This window comes from Lethenteron reissneri, unplaced genomic scaffold, assembly GCF_015708825.2.
Source record: "Lethenteron reissneri isolate LAM-NWPU_2019-01 unplaced genomic scaffold, ASM1570882v1 scaffold_1639, whole genome shotgun sequence".
Classification (NCBI taxonomy): Eukaryota; Metazoa; Chordata; class Hyperoartia; order Petromyzontiformes; family Petromyzontidae; genus Lethenteron; species Lethenteron reissneri.
The window spans coordinates 6049494-6070703 of NW_026891376.1; the positions used below are offsets into that span (position 1 = coordinate 6049494).

Sequence of the window (21210 nt, forward strand, 5' to 3'; positions counted from 1 at the left end):
CAAAGGCACCACAACCAGAGCAACCACAATTACAACCAACACTACAACCACCTATACAACCAAAACTAAAGCCAAGATTATAACCGCAACCACAACAACAACCACCATAACTAAACAACAAAAACATTGATGCAGATACTACACAACCACTGCATAAAGGGTCTTTATCCCTCTGTGGGTGGGTGAGTGGGTGGGTGAATGGCTGAGTGTGAAATGGACTCGAACCTGCACCTCTGCATTGCAAGTGCAGTGAGCTGACGCCCCCCGCGTGTGGAGGGTAAAGTTGTGGGTACACCCACCTCGCTCCAACGGGTCTGGACCAGCGTGGAAGAGTAGACCAAATACTCCACATCGCGGCCTCTAGTGGAGGCCATTTCTGCCACGACAACAAATCCGTCCCTCCAGATACAAAATAACTAAATGTAACTCATCCCATCAGCCACAATCTGGCAGTGCCTCTCCTCATCATCATCATCAGCAGGCCGCGCTCTGCTTGGAGCAGCGCCGTGAACTCAGCAGGCGCCCAGAGCGTAACGGCTGTGAGCCAGGCGCCTCCTCTGCCTCCCCTCTCCCCCACCGCCACTGCTGATGTGTCCACACGGTGCAAGGTTCTCACCTTGTTCGGGCTGAGTCGATGTAGAGGAGGACCAGCCAGCGAGCCGCCGCTTCAGCAGCGACGGTGGCCGCGAGCGGGAATCCAAAACAGCCGCTCGCCACCCACAATGCACAGCGCTGCCTCCACTCGCCCCAGCCTCGGCGGGGGGAGGGGCGGGGGAGGAGGGGGCGGGGCGAGGGGGTGGGCATGGGGGGGAGGGGCGGGGGAGAGGGGGCGGGGGAGAGGGGGCGGGGCGAGGGGGTGGGCATGGGGGGGAGGGGCGGGGGAGAGGGGGCGGGGCAAGGGGGTGGGCATGGGGGGGAGGGGCGGGGGAGAGGGGGCGGGGGAGAGGGGGCGGGGCGAGGGGGTGGGCATGGGGGGGAGGGGCGGGGGAGAGGGGGCGGGGCAAGGGGGTGGGCATGGGGGGGAGGGGCGGGGGAGAGGGGGCGGGGGTGGGCATGGGGGGGGCGGGGCGAGGGGCTCAGGGCTCCACGTCTCGGTGGGCGTGGTCACCTGGTACCGCCCCCTCGTCTCGAGCCACGCGCTTCCCCCTGGCAGTTTGTCCGTGAGAGAGGCGGGGAGAAACTGGCGAAGGTGAGGAGTGGATCTTCGCTGTGGGTGGGTGGTGCGGTGGTGTGAGTCTGTGTGTGTGGTGTGAGTCTGTGTTTGTGTGAGTCCGTGTGTGTTTGTATCCGTGTGTGAGTCTGTGTGTGTGTGGAGTGGTTAACGCGCTGTCAACACCAGTGACGATTATATGAACCGGTCCTGGGCCTCCCCTAGGTCGACTCAGCCTCAAATGAGTACCTAGTGTGGTGTGTAAATATCGCCACTCGGAGACAAAGGCGCGGTGTTGGCCACCCACGCCCTCGTGTGCTGTTCCGGCCTTCATAGGTGATGCTGGCTAACAGCACTTGCTCCAACAGTTTATTTCAGCTATAAGGGGGATCTTTATCTTTGATGTTCGTGGTGGTGTTGGTGGTAGTGTTGTTGGTGGTGTTGTTGGTGGTGTTGATGGTGGTGCTATTGGTGTTGTTGGTGGTGCTGGTGACGGTGTTGATGATGGTGATATTTTTGTTGGTGGTGGTACTGGTGTTATTGGTGGTGATGTTGATGGTGTTAGTGGTGTTGGTGGTGGTGTCGGTGGTGGTTCCAACGATCTATCTTGGGTTTAACCTAGCTGGATTGTGTGAGGAGCTCACAAATCCTTGAAGGATCTGGACACATTCCCACCAGTAAGCGCCTCCGGCAGGCAAGGCTGCGTTGGCTGGGTCTTGTAGCCCGCATACCCAAGCAGTTTATTTTTGGCCGCATAAAGGGGGCTAAACGGCCACGACATGGGTTGTCGAAAATATGGACTGATGCTGTATGGGAGGGTGTTGAGTTGAGTGGACTTGTGAAAGACTGGTACCAGTGGTGTAAATCTCATCCTTCACGAGGAAGCTCATGAAGGAGGCTACTGGACAGTTGGAGGCAGTCTGCCTCCAACAACAACTGAGGGCAGAGGAGTGACGCTCACAACGAGTGGCGGATAAAATTCGGCAAGTTGGCACAGTTGGGCAAACAGCTGGTGTATCTACCAATCATCTCAGCCAACCTTTGGAACCTGGGTCTGTCCCGTGACGTCTTGTCAGCGAGCCTTCGACACTTCGCGTGGCCTGAAAGTGCACCTGGCCTGGCACAGGCGCCGTGGTGACATCATCGCTACTTAGTGGCGAATGTCGGTTGTTGTTTTTGTGTTTCGTGTTGTGAGTGATTGTGTTGATGATGTGGGTTCATGGTGTGCGTCCGCATTGTGACTTGACTCGTGTTGAGATGTGGGTGCCGTCACACCCCCTCGACTCTATGTGATCCTCGGCTTCGTCTCCTGCTTCGCACGCAGAGACCTGGACTGCGCGAGAGACGCTGTTAGTTCTGTGCACCCTGCTCTGCAAGTTGCCACCATGGAGGTACGTGTGGCTCTTCGACTCGTGTGGTCAAGTATTAATGGACGTGTGCTCTCCACTCCGCGTGTGGCTGTCACCTATCCATACACCTAAGTGTGCATCTGCTTGGCTGCCTGAGTGTGTGTGCATCTATCAGAGTATCTCCCCAAGATCCTCTCTGTGTACCTGCCTTTCTACGTTTTAATAATCTACTGTACTTTTATCTATCCACTACTGGATAAAGGCCTCCTTCCTTGAGACCCTGCTACCCCTCACGATCCTGCGATGGAATAATCCACCAAGCACCGATTTTGTCGCTCCATCTTTCTAGCAGCCGTCCTCTCAGACGTGTTCCGATACTTGGCTGCACCTCCGTTATTGTTCTTGACCATCAGCCATCGTTGTTCCTCGTGGTCGTGGCATGTCCTGGCCCAGCCCTACTTCTCTTAACAGTTTGAAGGATGCCATTAATCTGCGTGTGTCCTTTAAATACACACGTGTCTCATTGTTAATCCAAGTGTGACATCTAACATTGGCCAAATATCCGAACGCTGAGAACTGACATCTCAGCAGGATCCTCCTGAATGTGGAGCCCAGGATCTCAGAGATCCTGGCTCAGTGCTTGCCGCTTGCACTATCCCCCACATCTTGCTAAAGCCTATGTGGTGGACCTTTGTGTGCGTGTAGATGAGCCAATCTGGAGAGGCGAGGAATAAGGGCGAATCTTGTACCACGTGGAGGGCGCTGTCCTCAGAGGGCACCGCCTCCATCTGCATCAAATCACCGCAAGGTAAGAACAGGAATGAGGGATGTCACAGAGGGCCATGGTGAATGGTGGAACATCCCGATGGCCATGTTGCATGGTGGATGTCACAGTGGCCATGATGCATTGAAGATTTCATAGCGGCCATGATGCATGAGTGATATCCAGGTGGCCAAGTTGCATGGGGGACTTCATGTTGGCAGTGTTGTATGGGGGACTTAATGGTAGCCATGTTGCATGGGGGACTGCATCATGGTGGCCATGTTGCATGGGGATGATTATTTGTGCTCTGGCCTCAGCACATCACACGCTTTCAGATGCGCTTCCGATATTAGGAAGCCACTGGAGCGATACACTTTTAAATCATCTAGATTGAAAACTCATTTCTTGAGAACTTATTTGGGGCATCAAGTCCGATTTAGTTACATTTAATTTGTATCCCGAAGCACCTCCATATTCCGTCACTAAGGCCAGAACGGCGGGGAATGAGGCCTCCGAATTTGGGTGATGAGCAGGCGTCGCCACCCCACGCCAGCAGGGGGCGGCATAAGGGTAGCCGGTTCGTGAAGACCTGGCCCACGCCGCCTGGAACAGTGGAGAAGTATCAAGAAGCGTGATAAGGGAGGGTGGCTTTCTACAAAGGGGTAGGAGTGGTCCCTTCATCGCGCCTTCTTCTCTCGTGATTAGACTGCTCTTTCTCTCCATCGCGACGCTCAATGTTTACTTTCAGTCGGAACGCTCCGGATCGCTACACCGGGAATAATTTTGCACTCGCACTCACCAGCGTGGTGAAATATTATCAAATGACCCCCATTGTTAACGCGACGTACGGGAAGGGCCTTCATCCGTTGTGCTGAGAATGACTGGAATGGATTTTATTTTTGACGCATGCTGCAGTATCCTGCATTTGGGGAGTGGCAGTTTCTTGACAGTCTAATTGGGGACAGTGAAAACACAGGAGTTGTCAGATATTGCCACACTCGGAATGAGGAAACTGAGAAGTGATGGGAGTGGAAGTGGAGGGCATTTGTTCCAAAGAGGACGTCGCCGATACGTTCCACGTCCTCATTGGGGTTTCCTTCTGGCTCCCCGTGCGCGACCGTGAGGCTGAGATCGCCCGAGTCTTGGGCCATGCGACCCGCGCTCTGTGGTGGCGACATGTGGGCAGAGAGCCGCGTCACTCAAACAATTGCTCGGTCACCAACTCAAGAGGACAGAGATCCCTCCCATCGCCTCAAGAGACCGCCGGGGCAAATGTTGCGAGCGAACATCTGCTAAGGCCGGGACGGCACATGAGGGGGTGAAGTGGCCAGCACGGAGTGGGTGGCCAGAACTAGGCCCGGCTCACTCTGTCTCCCCAGTGATCAACCCTTGCCTCCATTCGGACGAATGGCCAAGTGAGGGAACAGCTGATGGGAAGCAGGTGGCCAGGGTGGGTTGATGAACAGTCAGCTGGATGAGTTCTGAACATGTTGCAGGTTGGTGTGTAGAGACAAGGGTTAAAGGGTGACCGATAATAACAAAATGTGAAAGCTGCCTTCTGTTTACCCAGGAGAGCCCTACTGAGTCTTAAGACATTATCAGGAGGCTCCCGCTAAATTGGAATGTTTGGCCAATTGAATGGAGTGGTGCATGTGGGAAGAAACGGTACCAAGTAGAACGCCATGCATATGACAAGGATGTACCTCAATGATACGGATAGATGGAATCAAGAATCCATCGATGCACGCCTTCGACTAGTCATCTGGTGGCCTAAGCCCACAACACCCGGTATTCCCAGGGAGTCTCCCATCTAAGCACTAAGCCCAGGCCTGCTTACTCTCCCAGAGTCAATGAGATTGTGTGGTGTATTCAAAGCCATTGGGTTGAAGGTAATCGACAGGCAGAGCGAGTGGTGGGCGCGTGGATGGCAGTACTAGCGGCTGATGTAGACCGCTCTGATTGGATAGAGGTGATCGAGCCAGATGATTGCGTAAGGAGTAGCAGAGTGGTGCATCGTAGCCGTGATCACACATCGAGTCGTCAAGCAGGTATTGTGTGCAATGCAGTAGAAACCAGTTCTGAACTGTCACACCGGTGGTGAGAGGCTGCTGACTTGGGGATGTTTGCTCCAGCTCCAATTCGGAGTTGGGCCAACTGTAAGAAGAGAGGCCGCACACTCGAACTTGGGCTGGCCATGACCATTTTACCAGTGGTCGAGATCCTCCCGCGAGCTCAGGGAGGCCGGCTCGGGGTGCTGGCACTGTAAGTCGGCCACGGCGAGGGTCTGGAAGTATGGGGATGTCTGCTACGGGCGGCCGCCAGACGGGACGCCGGGTCGCTGTGCGGCAACGACGACGACGGGGAGGACGATGATGAGGGCGACGGGTGCGAGCAGCAGGGGCAACAACTGCGACAGAAAAAACTGATGAGGCATTGGCGCTCACATAGCGGATAGCGCACCACGTTCCGGACCTGGCGAGCCGAGTTCGAGTCAATCTCACGGTTAAGAATGGCAACAGCAAACATCACAACCGATTCCCCATCTTCCTGTGCGCTTCTCGTGATCACCTGGCTTATAATAGTTGCGCATTTACAAATGTACCAACTTACTTAGATTCAGATGAATACGAGAACCTGGTGTGGCATGTAGTGAACGTCAGCACGGGGGAGACGAAGGCAGCCGGCCATGGCTCTGGTCACACCACCTCCCTTGTGTGCAGTGCCGTTCTTCATAGGTGCGCACTTGACCTCATATTCTGTGTAGGCTACAAGTGTGCAAGTGTGTGCAAGTGTGTATATACAATGGAGTGTAGAGAGTGGAAAGTGGAGAGTTTTCTAGATCTGGGCAGTGTGCTTATGATCAGCTCCGGTTTGACAGCAGAGTCTCACTCTGAATCAGTCAGGCAGCATTATATATTAATCGGCTGTCTATATCTTCTTGGTTCTTTCGGTAAAGTCACGTAGAAGGGAAGTAATAAAATAATAAAAATAAAACATAATAAAACAATTCTCACGACTGTTTCGGCCACAACGCAAGCAGCCGTCCTCAGGTGAAAACCAGGTCCGTCGAGGCGACAGAGTCTGAATGAAACAGCACACGAGCTTGGAGCATATATATAAGCTGGGCGCATTGACAAAGGAATTTGCATATCAAAAGGAATTTAGCATATTTATGGGAAATGCAGGAATGTGATTAGTACTGCATATGCATGTGCATTATGCAGGATTAACAGCATCAAAGGGAGCTGCAGTTACTGCTGCTGCAGCAGTTGCTGCTGCTGCAGCAGTTGCTGCTGCTGCTGCAGTTTCTGCTGCTGCTGCAGTTGCTGCTGCTGCTGCAGTTACTGCTGCTGCTGCACTTGCTGCTGCTGCACTTGCTGCTGCTGCTGCAGTTGCTGCCTTATCCATTTTAATATAACACTATGTATTATTCTACCCACCCTAATGTGTATCATACTGCTATATGTTTACTGTACAATTACGACCCCATACATTACTCTGCACACTGCACCATGCCAGTGAGTGGAACGCGGTCTGAAAGTCACCGTTAACGTGAACACAATCAGTTAAGATCCGAAATGGTTTATTACGTCCTTCCAATGATTGCTAAGCCAGAATCCATCTTCTCGGTTGAAATTGTCTCTGTGTTTGTATATGTGGATCGCCTCATGAACGAATCTCTCATGATAGCCAGATGGCTTGCAGAGAACCTCTGTCAATGTCATGTGAGCCCACTGAATTGTAACAGTGATCTGCCACGGCTGAGGTGTTTGTCCTACCGTGTTTCAGGTCTGCCTTATGTTCACGGATGCGGTCCGAGACATGTCGTTTGGTTTCTCCAATGTAACTGCTACCACAAAGGCAACTTAGTTTGTAGACGCCAGGGTACTGTATGTCTGGAACCACATCTTTTACAGACGGGACCAGATCACGGATTTTATGTACTGTGTTGAATCGGACCTGGATCTTGTGTTTAATCAGGATTTTGGAGATCTTTTTTGTGACCCCAGCAATGTAGGGTAAGGTGATGGAGCTTAGTTAAGCTATGATGAGTCTGACCGTGGCCGTGGTTCCTCTAACCACCTGGACTTTACCAACTGCGGATTTGCCGACCATGACATTTTCCAGGAACCTAACCCCCCTGGGTTGGCAAGGGATTTCTGTATTTAGCAAGTAGGTTTGCACAGCCAATATGATACATTGCTTTGATTCTCATTCGTTGTTCCTGTGGAGTCATGACAGCTGTTTTCGAATCCGGGCAACGTCATGCTGACTTCCTGCAACTAATGCTTGATGCCATTTAAAGCGATGCGTTGCATATATTTCACTGTTAAATCTGGTTGTATGGATTGTGTTTCAGCTTACCAATAATACTGGCTGCGCAACCGAGGCACCAAGTTAACTCGCTCACATGTGGATGTCCCTACAATGAGTTGCACAACCAGTTACGTAGAGTAAGCGGCAGCCTGTACTCCTGTTGAGGCCGCTGGCCCCCGAGGTCTCTCTCTGGGCGCCGACTGCAGGGGCCCCGTCGTTTCCCGACCCCTCGCTGGTATACAAACAGCTGCTGCCGCCGCTGGGCTCATCGCTCGCGGGATAAGGGCTGTCGCCCGACGGCTCGCACCCCCGCGAGTTCGCGAGAGAGGCATGGCTCGTCACCGGCTCCCGGACGCCTATAAACACTGCGTTGCTTCTCCGCCAATCAAACGCACCGCCTCCCCCACACAGCCCCAGGCAGCAATCACACGCTCTGAACGGGGGGTCAGGGGTCGGAGGGCGAATGACGTTGCTCGCACATGCGCGGCCGCCGCGAGCGGGTGATAACGCTCGTTTAAAGGGGCCGTGGAACAGGTGTTTACGGTGGGTGTGAGCCCTCACACAGCACAAGTCTCCACGGCGACAGAATGGAGCGTGCACCCGTGGAAACACCGACCACCTCACGTTACGAGCGCACACACACACAGCACCACTTTCACCCGCTCGTCCGAACCACACGAGGCTGCGATGGGTTATTAATGATTTATTATCAGCCGACTGTGATTCACTCTTGGGTCAGTATGGATTGGCAAGGCAGGCCTACACTATCGCCCAAGGGTCTGTACCCGATTGATCTAATTTGATAGGCTCTAAGCGGTTTTGGTTTCTCTAGCCTCAATCCCAATACTCTCTTTCCTCTTACTCACGGTTTCGATGCGTACGGCGCTCCGGTGGTCTCGTCCTCTCCACACACTTCGACGTGTCGCACGGACGTTCGAGTGGCCAAACTGGGGACCATCCCGGGCGCTGACTTCAGGAGCAAGAGAGCCTCTACCTTTCTGCGCCCCCCTTTTATGACTAACCCACATCAAAGGAAGCCGACCCGAGGGTCTTCTCGGCCAATCAGGTCGCTGTGCTTGCCCAGCCGCACTCCCGGTTTCCCTAACAACGGGTCCGCCGCTGACTGCGGCGCCGGCAGCGGTCCACGTGCGCCTTTGCTATGCTAATCAGCCGCGGTTTCCGTAACAAAGGGCTCGCCGCTGGCAGCTGCGCGGCGGCAGTCCCCGAGCACACCTGCTATGCTATAATCAGCCGCCCGCCCTGGCTTCTCCTTAGGTTCGTGGCTGCGGCCCCCCTGCCTGCCTTGCCGATCCGTGTGTGGGGAGGTGCGTTTTAACCGTGATGGATGGATAGCCCCCGCCTTGACCATGTAATCTCAACCCAGGTCATAGCACCGCGGTGCGAATTAGCATCGGGGGAGATCGCCCAATTCCCTGGCCGCAGGAAACCATGAAGATTATCCCTATGAGGGCTTCCGGGTGAAAACCTGTTGGCCAGGTGACCTCCCCTCGGAGCTCTATGGGGGTGAAATGTGTGAGGGTGTGTTTATGTGGGGGGTGGTGAGGGGGAAGTGGGGTCGGCCCCGTCGCTTGGTGGTGGCGAGGTCGTAGATGGGGCGCCCGCCGAGCGGCTTCACGGCGGCGGCATTACACTCCCAAGCGATACGCTCAGTGATTGGGAGTGAAGTAGCTCGTGACGTGATCATATTCAGAAGTGTAATTGGTTCCGATGATCCTGAAAGCGCCATTTGATATCCTTATTGGACAACTACTCGCTCAGATGTGGACAAAGCGGTCAGGGGCGAGTTGCGCAACTTTGAGAGCATCACGGTTGCTCGACTGATTGCTCTGGCGTGGGCCCAGCCTTACAATTGCTCACAACGTGTCTGTTACGAATACGTATCGTACACATATTACACACAATGTAAAATGACCGCTATGCGCCAGATCATTACGTGAGTCTGACCCAAAAATCGGTGGCGAACCACAAGTGAACTGCAGTGTCTCATACCTCTACATAGCACGGGAACAGGTCGTTGAAGAGGAGCTTTCCCAAGGCTATCTCTACCACCACACAGCCGAGTGCCCACATGTTCACGTATTGCCTTTAATAACATCACACAGTATCACCACCCACAGCGTCATCAGACACACACAGTGACAAGTATACAAAAGAAAAATATCCCCCATATAGCCTTTAACAGACTGTTGGGGTAAATGCTGTTTGCAAGTACCTATAAAGGCCAGAAAGGCGCATAAAGTGGTGGGTGGTCAACACGGTACCCGGCCACCTTTGTCTCCCTCATGGCAATGTTAATGCATCACATCAGGTATTCATTTAAGGCTGAGTGGAGCTCGGAGGCCCATCACCGGTTCCGATAATCGTCACTGGTGTTGAACGTGAGCGGGAATCGAACTGATGGTTTCATAGCACAGCGCAATAACTGCTACACTACCACTCCCCACACACATGCTTGCATAGGCACACACAGCAACAACAGCCCCATTCGTCACCGGCGGTGACATCACCAGGGTGTTTGTGCCAGGCTAGGTGCACTCCGAGGCCACGTAAAGTGCCAAAGGCTCGCTGACAGGTCACAGGACAGAATACATGTTTTTTATTTAACCAGGTAAGGCCCACTGAGCTATTTAGCTATTTTTCAGAAGCGATCTGGCTACAAATGATAGCTCAGTGAAGCTGCTTATCACGTGCAAATGTATCGCAGCCAAATACTCTAAAAGCATGTTTCTAAATTTAGAGGGAAAGACTTGAGGACCCAGAGAAAAATCCATGTGACCACGGGGAGAAAGGCATGCAAACTCCAAATATACAGGCGTCAGGATCAGGATCGTACCCACAGCCCCCTGTATACCAGGGGAGGTAGTTAAAATCTCGCCACCGTGGTGTTGGGTTGGCTGACTACTGAGGGGGCACCTGTGTCCCCCACTCTTCCAACTTGCTGCATTTTAGCGATTCGACACTCTGCTCATTGTCATGAGCGTCGCTCTTCTGCCCTCTGTTTTTGGAGGGTAACTGCCTCCAACTGCCCAATAGCGTTCTTCATGACATTTGCGAGTCTTGAGCAAGTCCACTTAGCTCCGCATCCTTCCCATATTGCAACAGTCCATCTCTTCTCAAGGCCGTACCGCGTCTGTTTAGTCCCCTCTATCCAGCGAAACAGAAACTGGCTGGGCATGTGGTGGCTGGGCATGCGGGGTGACATGACACAACCAATGCAGCATTGCCCATCGGAGGAGTTCACTGATGGGAATGTACTCTTTGGTTCTTTCGGTAAAGTCACGTATAAAGATAAAATAATAAATTAAATAATAGCATACGACATTTCGATTGCAACACAAGCAATCATCATCGGGTATAAATGAAATAGCAACAAAAATCTAACCAGAAAACTATAGACAGACATATAAGCAGACAGATATCACCAAGATACATAGAGAGAGAGTAACACAGGCACAGAGAGGGAGATCGTCTCTGTGGCGAGGCCTTAAATAGACAGAGGGGGGCGGGGGCGGAGAAAGGGAGGGGTTAGAGAAAAAATGTACATGTCAATGAGTACGGAATTTACACACTTAAATTCTAACTTAGCAATCTTTGAAATACGTGATCGACCAGGCTATGTGTTAATTGTGTGTTGACCGACTCTCTGTGTTGTATTACATAACATTTCGATATTTTGCTAGGTTATTTAATTTAGTGTGTTCTTTCTCCCTCTCTCCTAATGTTCAAGCCTGCGTACTTTACCACGCGTCGCCGTACTCATTGACATGTTAATTTTTTCTCTAACCCCTCCCTCTCTCCGCCCCCGCCCCCCTGTCTATTAAAGGCCTCGCCACAGAGACGATCTCCCTCTCTGTGCCTATGTTACTCTCTCTCTATGTATCTTGGTGTTATCTGTCTGCTTATATGTCTGTCTATAGTTTTCTGGTTAGATTTTTGTTGCTATTTCATTTATACCTGATGATGATTGCTTGTGTTGCAATCGAAACGTCGTATGCTATTATTTAATTTATTATTTTATCTATATACGTGACTTTACCAAAAGAACCAAAGAGTAATTCCTGCAGTCACGAAAGCTCCAAATTAAGATTGATGGGAATGTGTTCAGATCTTTGAAGGATTTATGTTCTCCTCACACAATTCAGCCTGGTTAAACACAAAATGGATATTTGGTTCTTTCGGTAAAGTCACGTAGGTGTTGCGCCATAACAAGGCGCTGTAAGGAGCTTACCTGCCACCACGCTCACGGGCCGACAGGGGGCAGCCGAGACAGAGCGAGGTGGGAGGCCCGTGACCGGAGGTTGACACCCCAGACCCCCCAGGGGCTAGGGGCTGAGGGTGATGGGCTCCCCTCACCCCTTCCTAAGACCCCTTAAGATTTAAGACCCTCTAAGACCTTCCAGAAGGTTCTGGAGGGGGGGTCATGAGGGGAGGGGTAAGCCCAACCTGGGGATAAAAAGCCGATCCTCTGAACGGGTCCAGCAGTGTTCGCCAACTCAAGCTTGAATACATCTGAAGACCTGAAAACTGGACCAGCACCCGGGAACCCTCAACCGAGGCTCTCGTTAGAGCCGGGTTGTGGCGGACCCGAGGTAGCTCGGACACCCTGGGACCCTCCCCGAGGCTCTGGTCAGAGCCGCGGTGTAACGGACCAGGGGTGAGCCCCGTACCCTGCCTGGGACGGGTCGGTCCAGTCTTCCCTTAGCCGTCGTGGCAAGGGACCGGTGTGTAGAGTAGCCTGGAGTGTGTAGGACGTGCTAGAAGGGAGCGTGTACCTCCCTTAGGCTATCGGGTTGAAGGGGCCCACTTCAGCAATTGTTTCTTGCTGTGGTTGTCCCAACTGATGACGGACGCTTGTGTTACAACCGAAACGTCGTGATTTAATTAATTTTATTTTATACCTACGCGACTTTACCGAAAGAACCAAAGAGTATGGATCCCTGCAGTCATGAAAACGTCAAATCTAGATTGACAAAATGGATCATAGGCAGGCCAACCTGAAACTTTTTAACCGGTGCAGATATTCTATGAGAGGGGTCCACATTCCGCAAGCAAAGAGAAGGAAGGGCAAGACTGTTTCCGAAAATACCGTGATCTTTGTGTCGAGTGACAGACCAGGTAGCTTCCACACAGCATTAAGCAGCTGATCAAAATATAATGCCGCTCGACTGATTCGGAGTGAGAATTCTGCTGCCAATCTGGAGTTGGTCATGAGCACACAGCCCAGGTATGGACACTTCTCTACTCTCTCCACAACTGCACCATTACGGTGGGGAGTTGACTCAGTGGAGTATTGGATTATACAAAATACATGAGCAGGTGCTTAATTTGGTGAGGCTGATAGTAAGGCCTATCTCTTAGTGGCACGCTGCAGGTTTAGCAGCAGAACCTTCAACTCATCAGTGGGCAGCAACCACCAGATCATCACTGTGCATAACATGGTTGACCAGGAGGATCAGCCTCCCATTGTATCTGTAGCAGATTAAAATTCCACAGGTACAGCCATAGAAGGCTTCTCGAATTACATGGTCGAACATGATGTAAACAATGCAGGAGCCAGATGCTGTCACACCCCAAGATGAACAGGGAACGGCTGCGAATGGTGTTGCTCATGAGCGGGAATTGAATTCGGGTCGCCAGGTTCATAGTGCACACATATACTCATGCATGCCGTTGAGGTCACTTACTTTGAGAAGTCTCATGGAAGCTGCAACCAAAGTCTGTTACCCGCACGGTCCCAGCCATGGGGTCCTTGACCAAGATATTGCCCTAGACCAGAGGACGGTAACGAAAATAACAAGATAAAAAAATGTATTCGGTTAAAGAAACTCAATCTTTCAAGAGCTGTAATGCACTGTGTGGTGAATACGAGATGGTGGTCCTGAATAAATAACGTTACGAAGCAGTCCTTAAAGAGCCACACGCGGCTCCGGAGATGCAGGTTACCGATCCCTGCCCTAGATGAAGAGGGGCAGAAGTCGTTCACGCTCAGAGGTTACGAAAATCTAAATTTCGGGAAGCAGAAGATGACGGATAATTTAAAAGGTGTCCAATGAAGTGAAGGTCTGTCGACTTGAGAAAAGGGAATATTTTTTTTCACTTGCCAGGTGACCTTTGTAGCAACTTGACGTTTGGCCGATAATACTCCGCACACGCTCGCAAAATAGCCTGCGTCGCTCACTTGGCAGTGAACGTTAAAGATCCCACGACGTCACTCGTCACGGTCCAGGTTTGGCCCAATATAAAAGGTTACACCAGAAATCACTCAATTGGGACAAAGATGAAGATCCCTGGAATGGAACAAGAAGGGCGTGAATGCCAAATGTGCTAAATTATTCGTGTTGATAATAATAAAAATTGTAAATGTTATTGGCGAGATCACCTTCGGGCGAATTGCTGACGAGGGGCATGCGCGCACTGGACGGTTGATGGTCGCAGTCCGGGTCACCTCCCTGCTCAGCTCTCCCATCAGCTGCTTTGGGTGGGGCTGCTCCATACACAGAGACAAAGGGGGCAGGTGAGTGATGGGTGAGTGATGGGTGAGTGGTGAGTGAGGGGTGAGTGAGGGATGGGTGATGCTTGAGTGATTGGCGAGTGCGTGATGGTTACACGAGTCGTGAATGAGGGGTAAGGGGTGAGTTATGTTTTCGTGATTGGTGAGGGGTGAGTGACCGTTGGATGATAGTTGAGGGGTGGCTGATGGTTGAGTGGTGGGCGAGTGGCGAGAGATTGATAAATGATGATTAAGTGAGTGGTGAGTGATGGGTGAGTGAGGAATGGGTGATGGTTGATTGATTGGTTGGTGAGTGAGGGCAGTTGATGGTTGGATAATGGGCGAGTGAGGGGTGAGTGATTCGTGAGTTCCCCCACCTCCAGCTCCTCCGTCTCCTGCTCCACCATCGCCATCTGTCTCCTTCACCACCTCCAGCTCCTCCTATACCATCTCAAGCTCCTCTACCACCTCCAGCTCCTCCATCTCTGGTTATCCACCATCTCCTCCTCCACCACCACCTCAAGCTCCTCCATCCCCTCCCATTCCTCCTTCTCCATGTCCCCATCCTCCCACTTCTCCATCATTTGCCACTCTTCAGCTGTCTCCCCCTCTTCGGCTGTCTGCCACTCTTCCTCCGTATCGCTGCCCGCCCCCTAGAAGAGACTCAAGCTCGAGACCAGGAAGAGGAGCTGGGACCGAGCGAGGGAGCCACGCAGGCCAGCGTGGGGGTGTTCAACATGGGGCTCACGCCTGGGGGGTGCTCGTGCCGCTGCTGCTCACCAATGGCTTCAGCGTGGAGGCGCCGTTGGGCCGCACGCGCGGCGAGGCCGAGCAGCTGGCGGCCAAGGTGCGCGTCCCCTTCTCCAGCAGCAGCTGCATGGGCGGCGTGCCGCTCCACCAGCTCGGGGACCTCACGCGCATCTTCAACCCGCCAGAGCTCAGCTGTCGGATCGCGGTCAAGGCCCTGGGATCAGCTCCCACTCGAGAGTGGTCCTCCCCTGGCTGCTGTTTGTGCTGCGACTGTTTAGGACCGGTAGAGCGGACTGCTTCTGGTCTCCCACCCAGTAACCCTGCTGTCTCTTTACCCCATTGTCACCCAACCCAGCAAACTCACCGACACTGTTACCTCATCCATCAGACACAAACCCCCATACTTTCTCAAACAATGGCATCTCCAATCTTATGTTAATTCTGTTCCTGCAGTCTTCCACAATTCATGATATTTGTTTCATAGGTATCCACCTGTTACTCGTAGCTTAAACATTAATCACAGACATGCAAAAATATCTACATGCTAGTAACGCCATTTAGCACAGCACTATAGTATAAAATACATTAAAAAACAATACATGTTTATATTGTTGATTAGTTTGCGTGTTGAAACCAATCCTGGTCGCATTACTGCCTCACCTTTCCCATTACATTTCCACTATCGTAGAAATCTACTTTAATTTATCCACTGTATAAAAATGGCTTAAAAGAGGATCCTAGTAATTATAGACCCATATTTTTTTCAACAGTTACTAAAATACACTGGTTCTTTCGGTAAAGTCACGTAGGTAGAAAAAAAATAAAAATATATATCACGACGTTTCGATCGTAACACAAGCGGTCGTCCTCAGGCGGAAAAAAATTATCCAGCAGTGGAACTGCTGAACTAGGCTGAACCAGGTTCAGCAGTTCCGAGGCACACGACCGCTTGTGTTGTTCTGAGGACGACTGCTTGTGTTGCGATCGACACGTCGTGATATATATTTTTCTTTTTTCTATCTACGTGACTTTACCGAAAGAACCAAAGAGTATGGATTCCTGCAGTCACGCAAGCTTCAAATCAAGTTACTAAAATATTCGAAAAACATACATCCAAAATAAACTGCTGCCGAAAAGCTCACAATGTCATGCACAGCAAAGTCTAGTTTTCAAGATTACAGCACCACCACAGCTATGGATGTTTAAAATGTTCTCATCAGTAAACTGGATAAAAGGTCACTACTGCTGTGCAATATTCATTACCTTTTCAAAAGCCAGTTGAAAATTATATTCCACTCACAATTCTTGGTCAATTACGGTTTTCAGATTCAACAATAAAATGATATAAGTTACCTCTCAGACCGTTCTTAAATAAGTACATAGTGTAAAGGAGTTCCTGAGACGTCCATTTTAACAAGGGTAAGTCTTTATTTCCATGTAGTAAGTACAAACAGTTCCGTTGAACCCAGCCCAGCTGCACTCCGCCTTGGTCGTCTTTCTTCAGTCTTGTCCCAGCCTTGCACCCACAACTGAGTTCAGGCTCCCTCTTTATAAACCCTCCTTAGGCCCCGCCCCTAATCAGACCGTGTCCCTCCCACGTGGACAGACCACCTGCTCTTAATTAACTCAACGTGTGCGTTCCCCTATATTTCCCCTTACAGTTTCCCATTCTTACGCAGCCACTGTATCGCAACGCGTGCCCCAACCATACCTCTGACATACAGTCCCCTACAATAGTAATAACGTCTCGTCCACAAAAATTAACAAAACAAATTGCATTCCACAAGGTTGCGTGCTGGGTCCAATTCTTTTCTTATATTTGAATGATTTGGACTAAACTTAAAATTAGTCAGAATTAAGTATCTTTGCTGGTAACATTGTCATGTTCGTATCGGATAAATTTCCAAAGTCAAACAATCTCCAACACGATTTTGAATTGATTCAATAATCAATTGTCATTACTAAAATGTATCCGAAATCCCAAAATCACTATCATCATGTTATTTTCATCAAACAAGAGTCTCGTTTAATTCCCTTAACCTATTATGGATATCAGAAAAAAACATCATTGAACAGAGTGCTCCAAATACTTGGTTTTATTCATTAAAAACTCACATGACAACCCCACATTGATCACACGTCAAATGCAATGAAATGCAAATTAGGGATTTAATACAGAAACAGTTTTCTCCTTCGATTAGGCCTGCAAATTGCTGAAACTATCATTCTACCACATTTTGACTCCCGTGATGCTGCTTACAAATCAACTACTAATGAAACACTAAACATAATAAACCCGCTTTATCATTCTGCTCTTTGATCTGTACTGGATTTACCATACAGGACCCACCATTGTGACCTCTACTTATAAAGATTGGAAAATTACGCATTATACTGACCTAATCCATCTACCCCATGGTCAAACCCACGCAACCTAAGACGCCCATTGAATTGAGCTTTAACTATTCCAAGAACAAGAATTGGAATGGGTAACAAAAGTCTTTGTCAGTGCAGCACCATCAATGTTTTGGAATAACCTTGGATCCTCCCTTAACATCCGTAAATCTTCCTTAAAAATAATATGAAGCAGAAGCTTAGTGCTGGATAAAACCACATTTGCCAATGTAACTTCTAACTCTGATTCTTACCCATGTGTCAAAGGTTAAAATTTTACATGAAATTTCATCGAGGGACTGTGTTGTCTTGGTGTGGTCTGGGACTGCTTTTGTCCAAGCTTGCATTTAGTGTTTAAATATCGGCAGTAATTTATGTACTTGTGCCATTTGTACTTATATATTTTAGTTATTTAAATGCTATATAGTTTAGTGACTGGATTACCTTTTTTCTCTAGCTCGCACTCCTATCACTTGTTGTATTGTCTCGTGTTCTTCTGACCCTCCCCGACTCGACGTCTGTAAACAATAGCTGGATAGCTCATCGGACTCCTCCAGGATAAATAAACATGATGATTCTGAATGCTGCTTGTCAGTGGTTCATCATACCTCTGATTCAAACTCTTTTTGAGAGTAAACATGTAATTATTATCATTATTATTTGCCTAAATTCCAGCTCTGAGAATAAAAAAACGGGTTGGCTCGTTCGACATTCCCATAACCGAAGGCCCCCGCTTAGCATTTTAAAGATTGAATGGCTATCAATAGGAATTGTGGGTGATGGCTCTTCCACAAACCCACACACTTTGTGGGTCATGAAGGATTCCTAAAAACAGACCCATCATCACCACCCATCACCACCCATCATCACCACCACCCATTAGCATCACCACCCATCACCATCAACACCCATCATCACCAACCATCATCATCACCATCAATCGTCATCACCAACCATCACTACCACCCATCACCACCACCACCCATCATCATCATCACCACCCATCATTATCACCACTCATCAACACCACCCATCATCATCGCCACCAACCACCCATCACCAACACCCATCATTATCACCATACATCAGTATCACCATCCATTAACATAATTATCAACCATCATCACCCTCATCACCAATCATCACCTATCATTACCACCACCACCCACCTATAATAACCACCCATCATCACCACCCATCATCACCACCAATCACGCATCATCACTACCCCACATCACCACCACCCATCATCACCACCATCCATCACATCACCACCCATTAATTATCATCGTCATCACCACCCATCACATCACCCATTATAAACTAACAGACACACACAGCTACACACATAGAAACGTAAGCTGACACAGACACACATAACAAGACGCAAAAATATACATCTTTAAAGACTGATCAACAAGAAAATAACCCCATATTAAACGTGCCAGGCTAGGTGCACACAGACAAATCCATTGCACAATAATTGACATGTAACTCAAATTACACTTGACTACTACCACCTCAGTCACCTAAACATAACTACTTAGGTTAATAATAACACCTTGAATTTTAAAGTAAATACACCAATGAGATGTTGTTCATACGCTTCAAATTTAATGCATGTGAAGTACCGGTGAGGACGCTTGACACCGAGGTTGAGGCACACGTGTATTTATTTTACAGTACAACAGTGGGCATATAACACTCGAGGGGGTATCGGCCCCCTCACCCGTATAACTGGGGATACACCCCTAGCTATCCCTGACCTACCCCCGAGTCCTCCACTAACGGGCTAGGGGAGGCTGTCTGGCCCGACACTGGCGAGTCGGGCTACGGTACCCGGAGTCCCAGAGTGCTGACTCTGGTTCACGGGACCACGCCGCTGGCTCGGTCCTGCGCGGCCCTGACAAGGGCGGCGTCTCAGGGGAGTCCAGGGCTCTAGCTACCCGGGTCTTCAGTCTTCCCTTCTTCGTTCTAATACTGAGCCCCGAGCTCTCTCTGTCATCCCCTTTTATATCCCCCCCAGGATCACAACCCCGGGCAGCCCTACCCCCAGGCTGCCCGATGCGGACGTCGTTGCGGGCACCCCCCCCCCCGTGTACTCCCGGAGCTCCGCCCACTGTGTTTGTTCGCCGTTTGATCCTATGTACAAACAGCCCCTCGATAACAGCCCTACATCACTCCCCCCTGCACAGCTCGCAGCCGTCCCGGCTGCAACAATTCCAATAAAGGTACCTTTACCCCTTGACCCTCGTGTGTGCCTCATTTTTTTTTCAACAGAACGCGAATCGAACAACAACAATAACCATACCCCCGAAGGGAGAATAAACCGACGCGCCCCCCCCCCCGAATAAATACGAAATCCGTAAAAGCAAAGTATATACATTCGCCAGGAACCCCCAGCGCACACACAACACACACACAACACACACACAACACACACACAACACACACACAAGACACACACAACACACACACAACACACACAGAACACAACAACAACGTGCCAAGAGCGCCCCACCAACGCAGCGCCCAGTAACCATAACACGTGAAAAAAAACTCAATAAATTTTTTTTTTCGTCTTCCTGTGCATTACAAGAGTCTGCGCATTTTTGCGCGCGTCCTTGCCGCAGGCCCGTCACATGGGCCAACCCCAGATGGCGGACCATCCGATGGCAGCTGTCCCTTTCGAGGTGAGTCCGCGATTGAAGTGGCGAGACCCTCGGCATCCCCCGTGTGGGTTGTTGGGCGCGAGCCCGTCATTCCTGATGTACCTGAGGGTGGAACAGCCGGCAAGACGTCAGGCGAGAGCAACAGAGACGGACCCTCCGAGTCGGTCGACCCCCCACATGTTTGGCCCTGCGTGTGTGGAGTAGGGCCTCGCACCGCAACGAAGGGTTTCAGCCTAGAGGGGTGAACGAACCACCGGCGCTTCCCCCACTTGATACGAACGCACTGAAGTCGCAAAACCTCGACCACCTCGACGGGGCCCCGCCACGGCCGCACCAGTTTCGAGGAGGTCGCGAGTGGTACCTGGGGACAGTGCAGCCATGCCCTGTCCCCTGGCTTCCACTGCAGCACGTGCGCGCGTGCCAGTCTGAGGCGCTCGTTCGCCTTTTGACGCCTGTCGGAATTTAGCATGGCAGCATCCCGTGCCTCAGTCAGTTTTTCAAGGTTAAATTTAACGTGTTCGTCCAATTTTGTCTTACCCAGCGGCGCGGGGATCTGCAGCTGTGCCCGAACAGGTGGGTCATGTTCGCGGCCATACATGAGAAAGAAGGGTGAAAATCCCGTCGCAGCATGGGGGGCCAATCTATATGCTGCCAGGACCCCTTGAATTTGCAAGTCCCAATTGGTCTGTGACTCCGAAACCTGGTGTGACAACATAGACGTGATGGTGCGATGCAGACGCTCGACCATCCCGTCAGTTTGCGGGTGATAGGGAGAGGTACGAATTTTCTTCGTACCCAGGAGATCACAGACCTGTTTGGGGAGTTTTCCGGAAAAATTTTTACCCTGGTCGGTCAGCAGCCGCTCCGGAGCACCTTTGTCCATGACGTAGCCTTGGACAAAGGCGTCCACGATGGCTGCTGCCGACTGATTGGCCAGGGGCCAGGCCATAGGCCAGCGCGTAAAGTACTCAACCCCTGTTAACAAATATCTATTGCCCCTAGGGGTGGCGGGAAATGGGCCCAGGATATCCAGCGCTACAAGTTCGTTCACCCTGGAGACTGTGATGGACTGCAACGGCGGGTTCGACTCCCGTGATGGTGGTTTGCGCTGCGCACACCGAGGGCATGCTGCCAACAGATCCGTGACATCCCGTGTCATGCCCGGCCAAAAAAAGTCAAGCTGGAGCAAGGCGAGGGTCTTTTGGGTACCCAGGTGGAGGAGGCGCTCATGAGCAGCCCACACCACCTTACCCCGTAACCCAGAAGGGACCACCAGCCGGTGACGGTGGGATTTCCCGTCCCAA

At 50.9% G+C, this 21210-nt stretch overlaps 1 protein-coding gene across 1 annotated transcript; it reads left to right on the forward strand.

The window, feature by feature from the left end:
* Positions 1-1086: 1086 nt before the first annotated feature.
* Positions 1087-17437, forward strand: LOC133363042 (uncharacterized). The gene is made up of 5 exons (XM_061582052.1): positions 1087-1189; positions 2475-2541; positions 3205-3307; positions 14036-14114; positions 14748-17437. The coding sequence occupies exons 2-5, from the start codon at positions 2536-2538 to the stop codon at positions 15277-15279; spliced, it is 720 nt and encodes a 239-aa protein (XP_061438036.1). The 5' UTR covers positions 1087-1189; positions 2475-2535; the 3' UTR covers positions 15280-17437.
* The last annotated feature ends 3773 nt before the right edge of the window (positions 17438-21210 follow it).

Excerpts from the sequence above, each read along its gene's own strand:
- LOC133363042 (XM_061582052.1), top strand. Across the intron at positions 3,308-14,035 it reads CTGCATCAAATCACCGCAAG|TCCGGGTCACCTCCCTGCTC; the intron begins GTAAGAACAGGA and ends TGATGGTCGCAG. Across the intron at positions 14,115-14,747 it reads CACAGAGACAAAGGGGGCAG|AAGAGACTCAAGCTCGAGAC; the intron begins GTGAGTGATGGG and ends CCCGCCCCCTAG.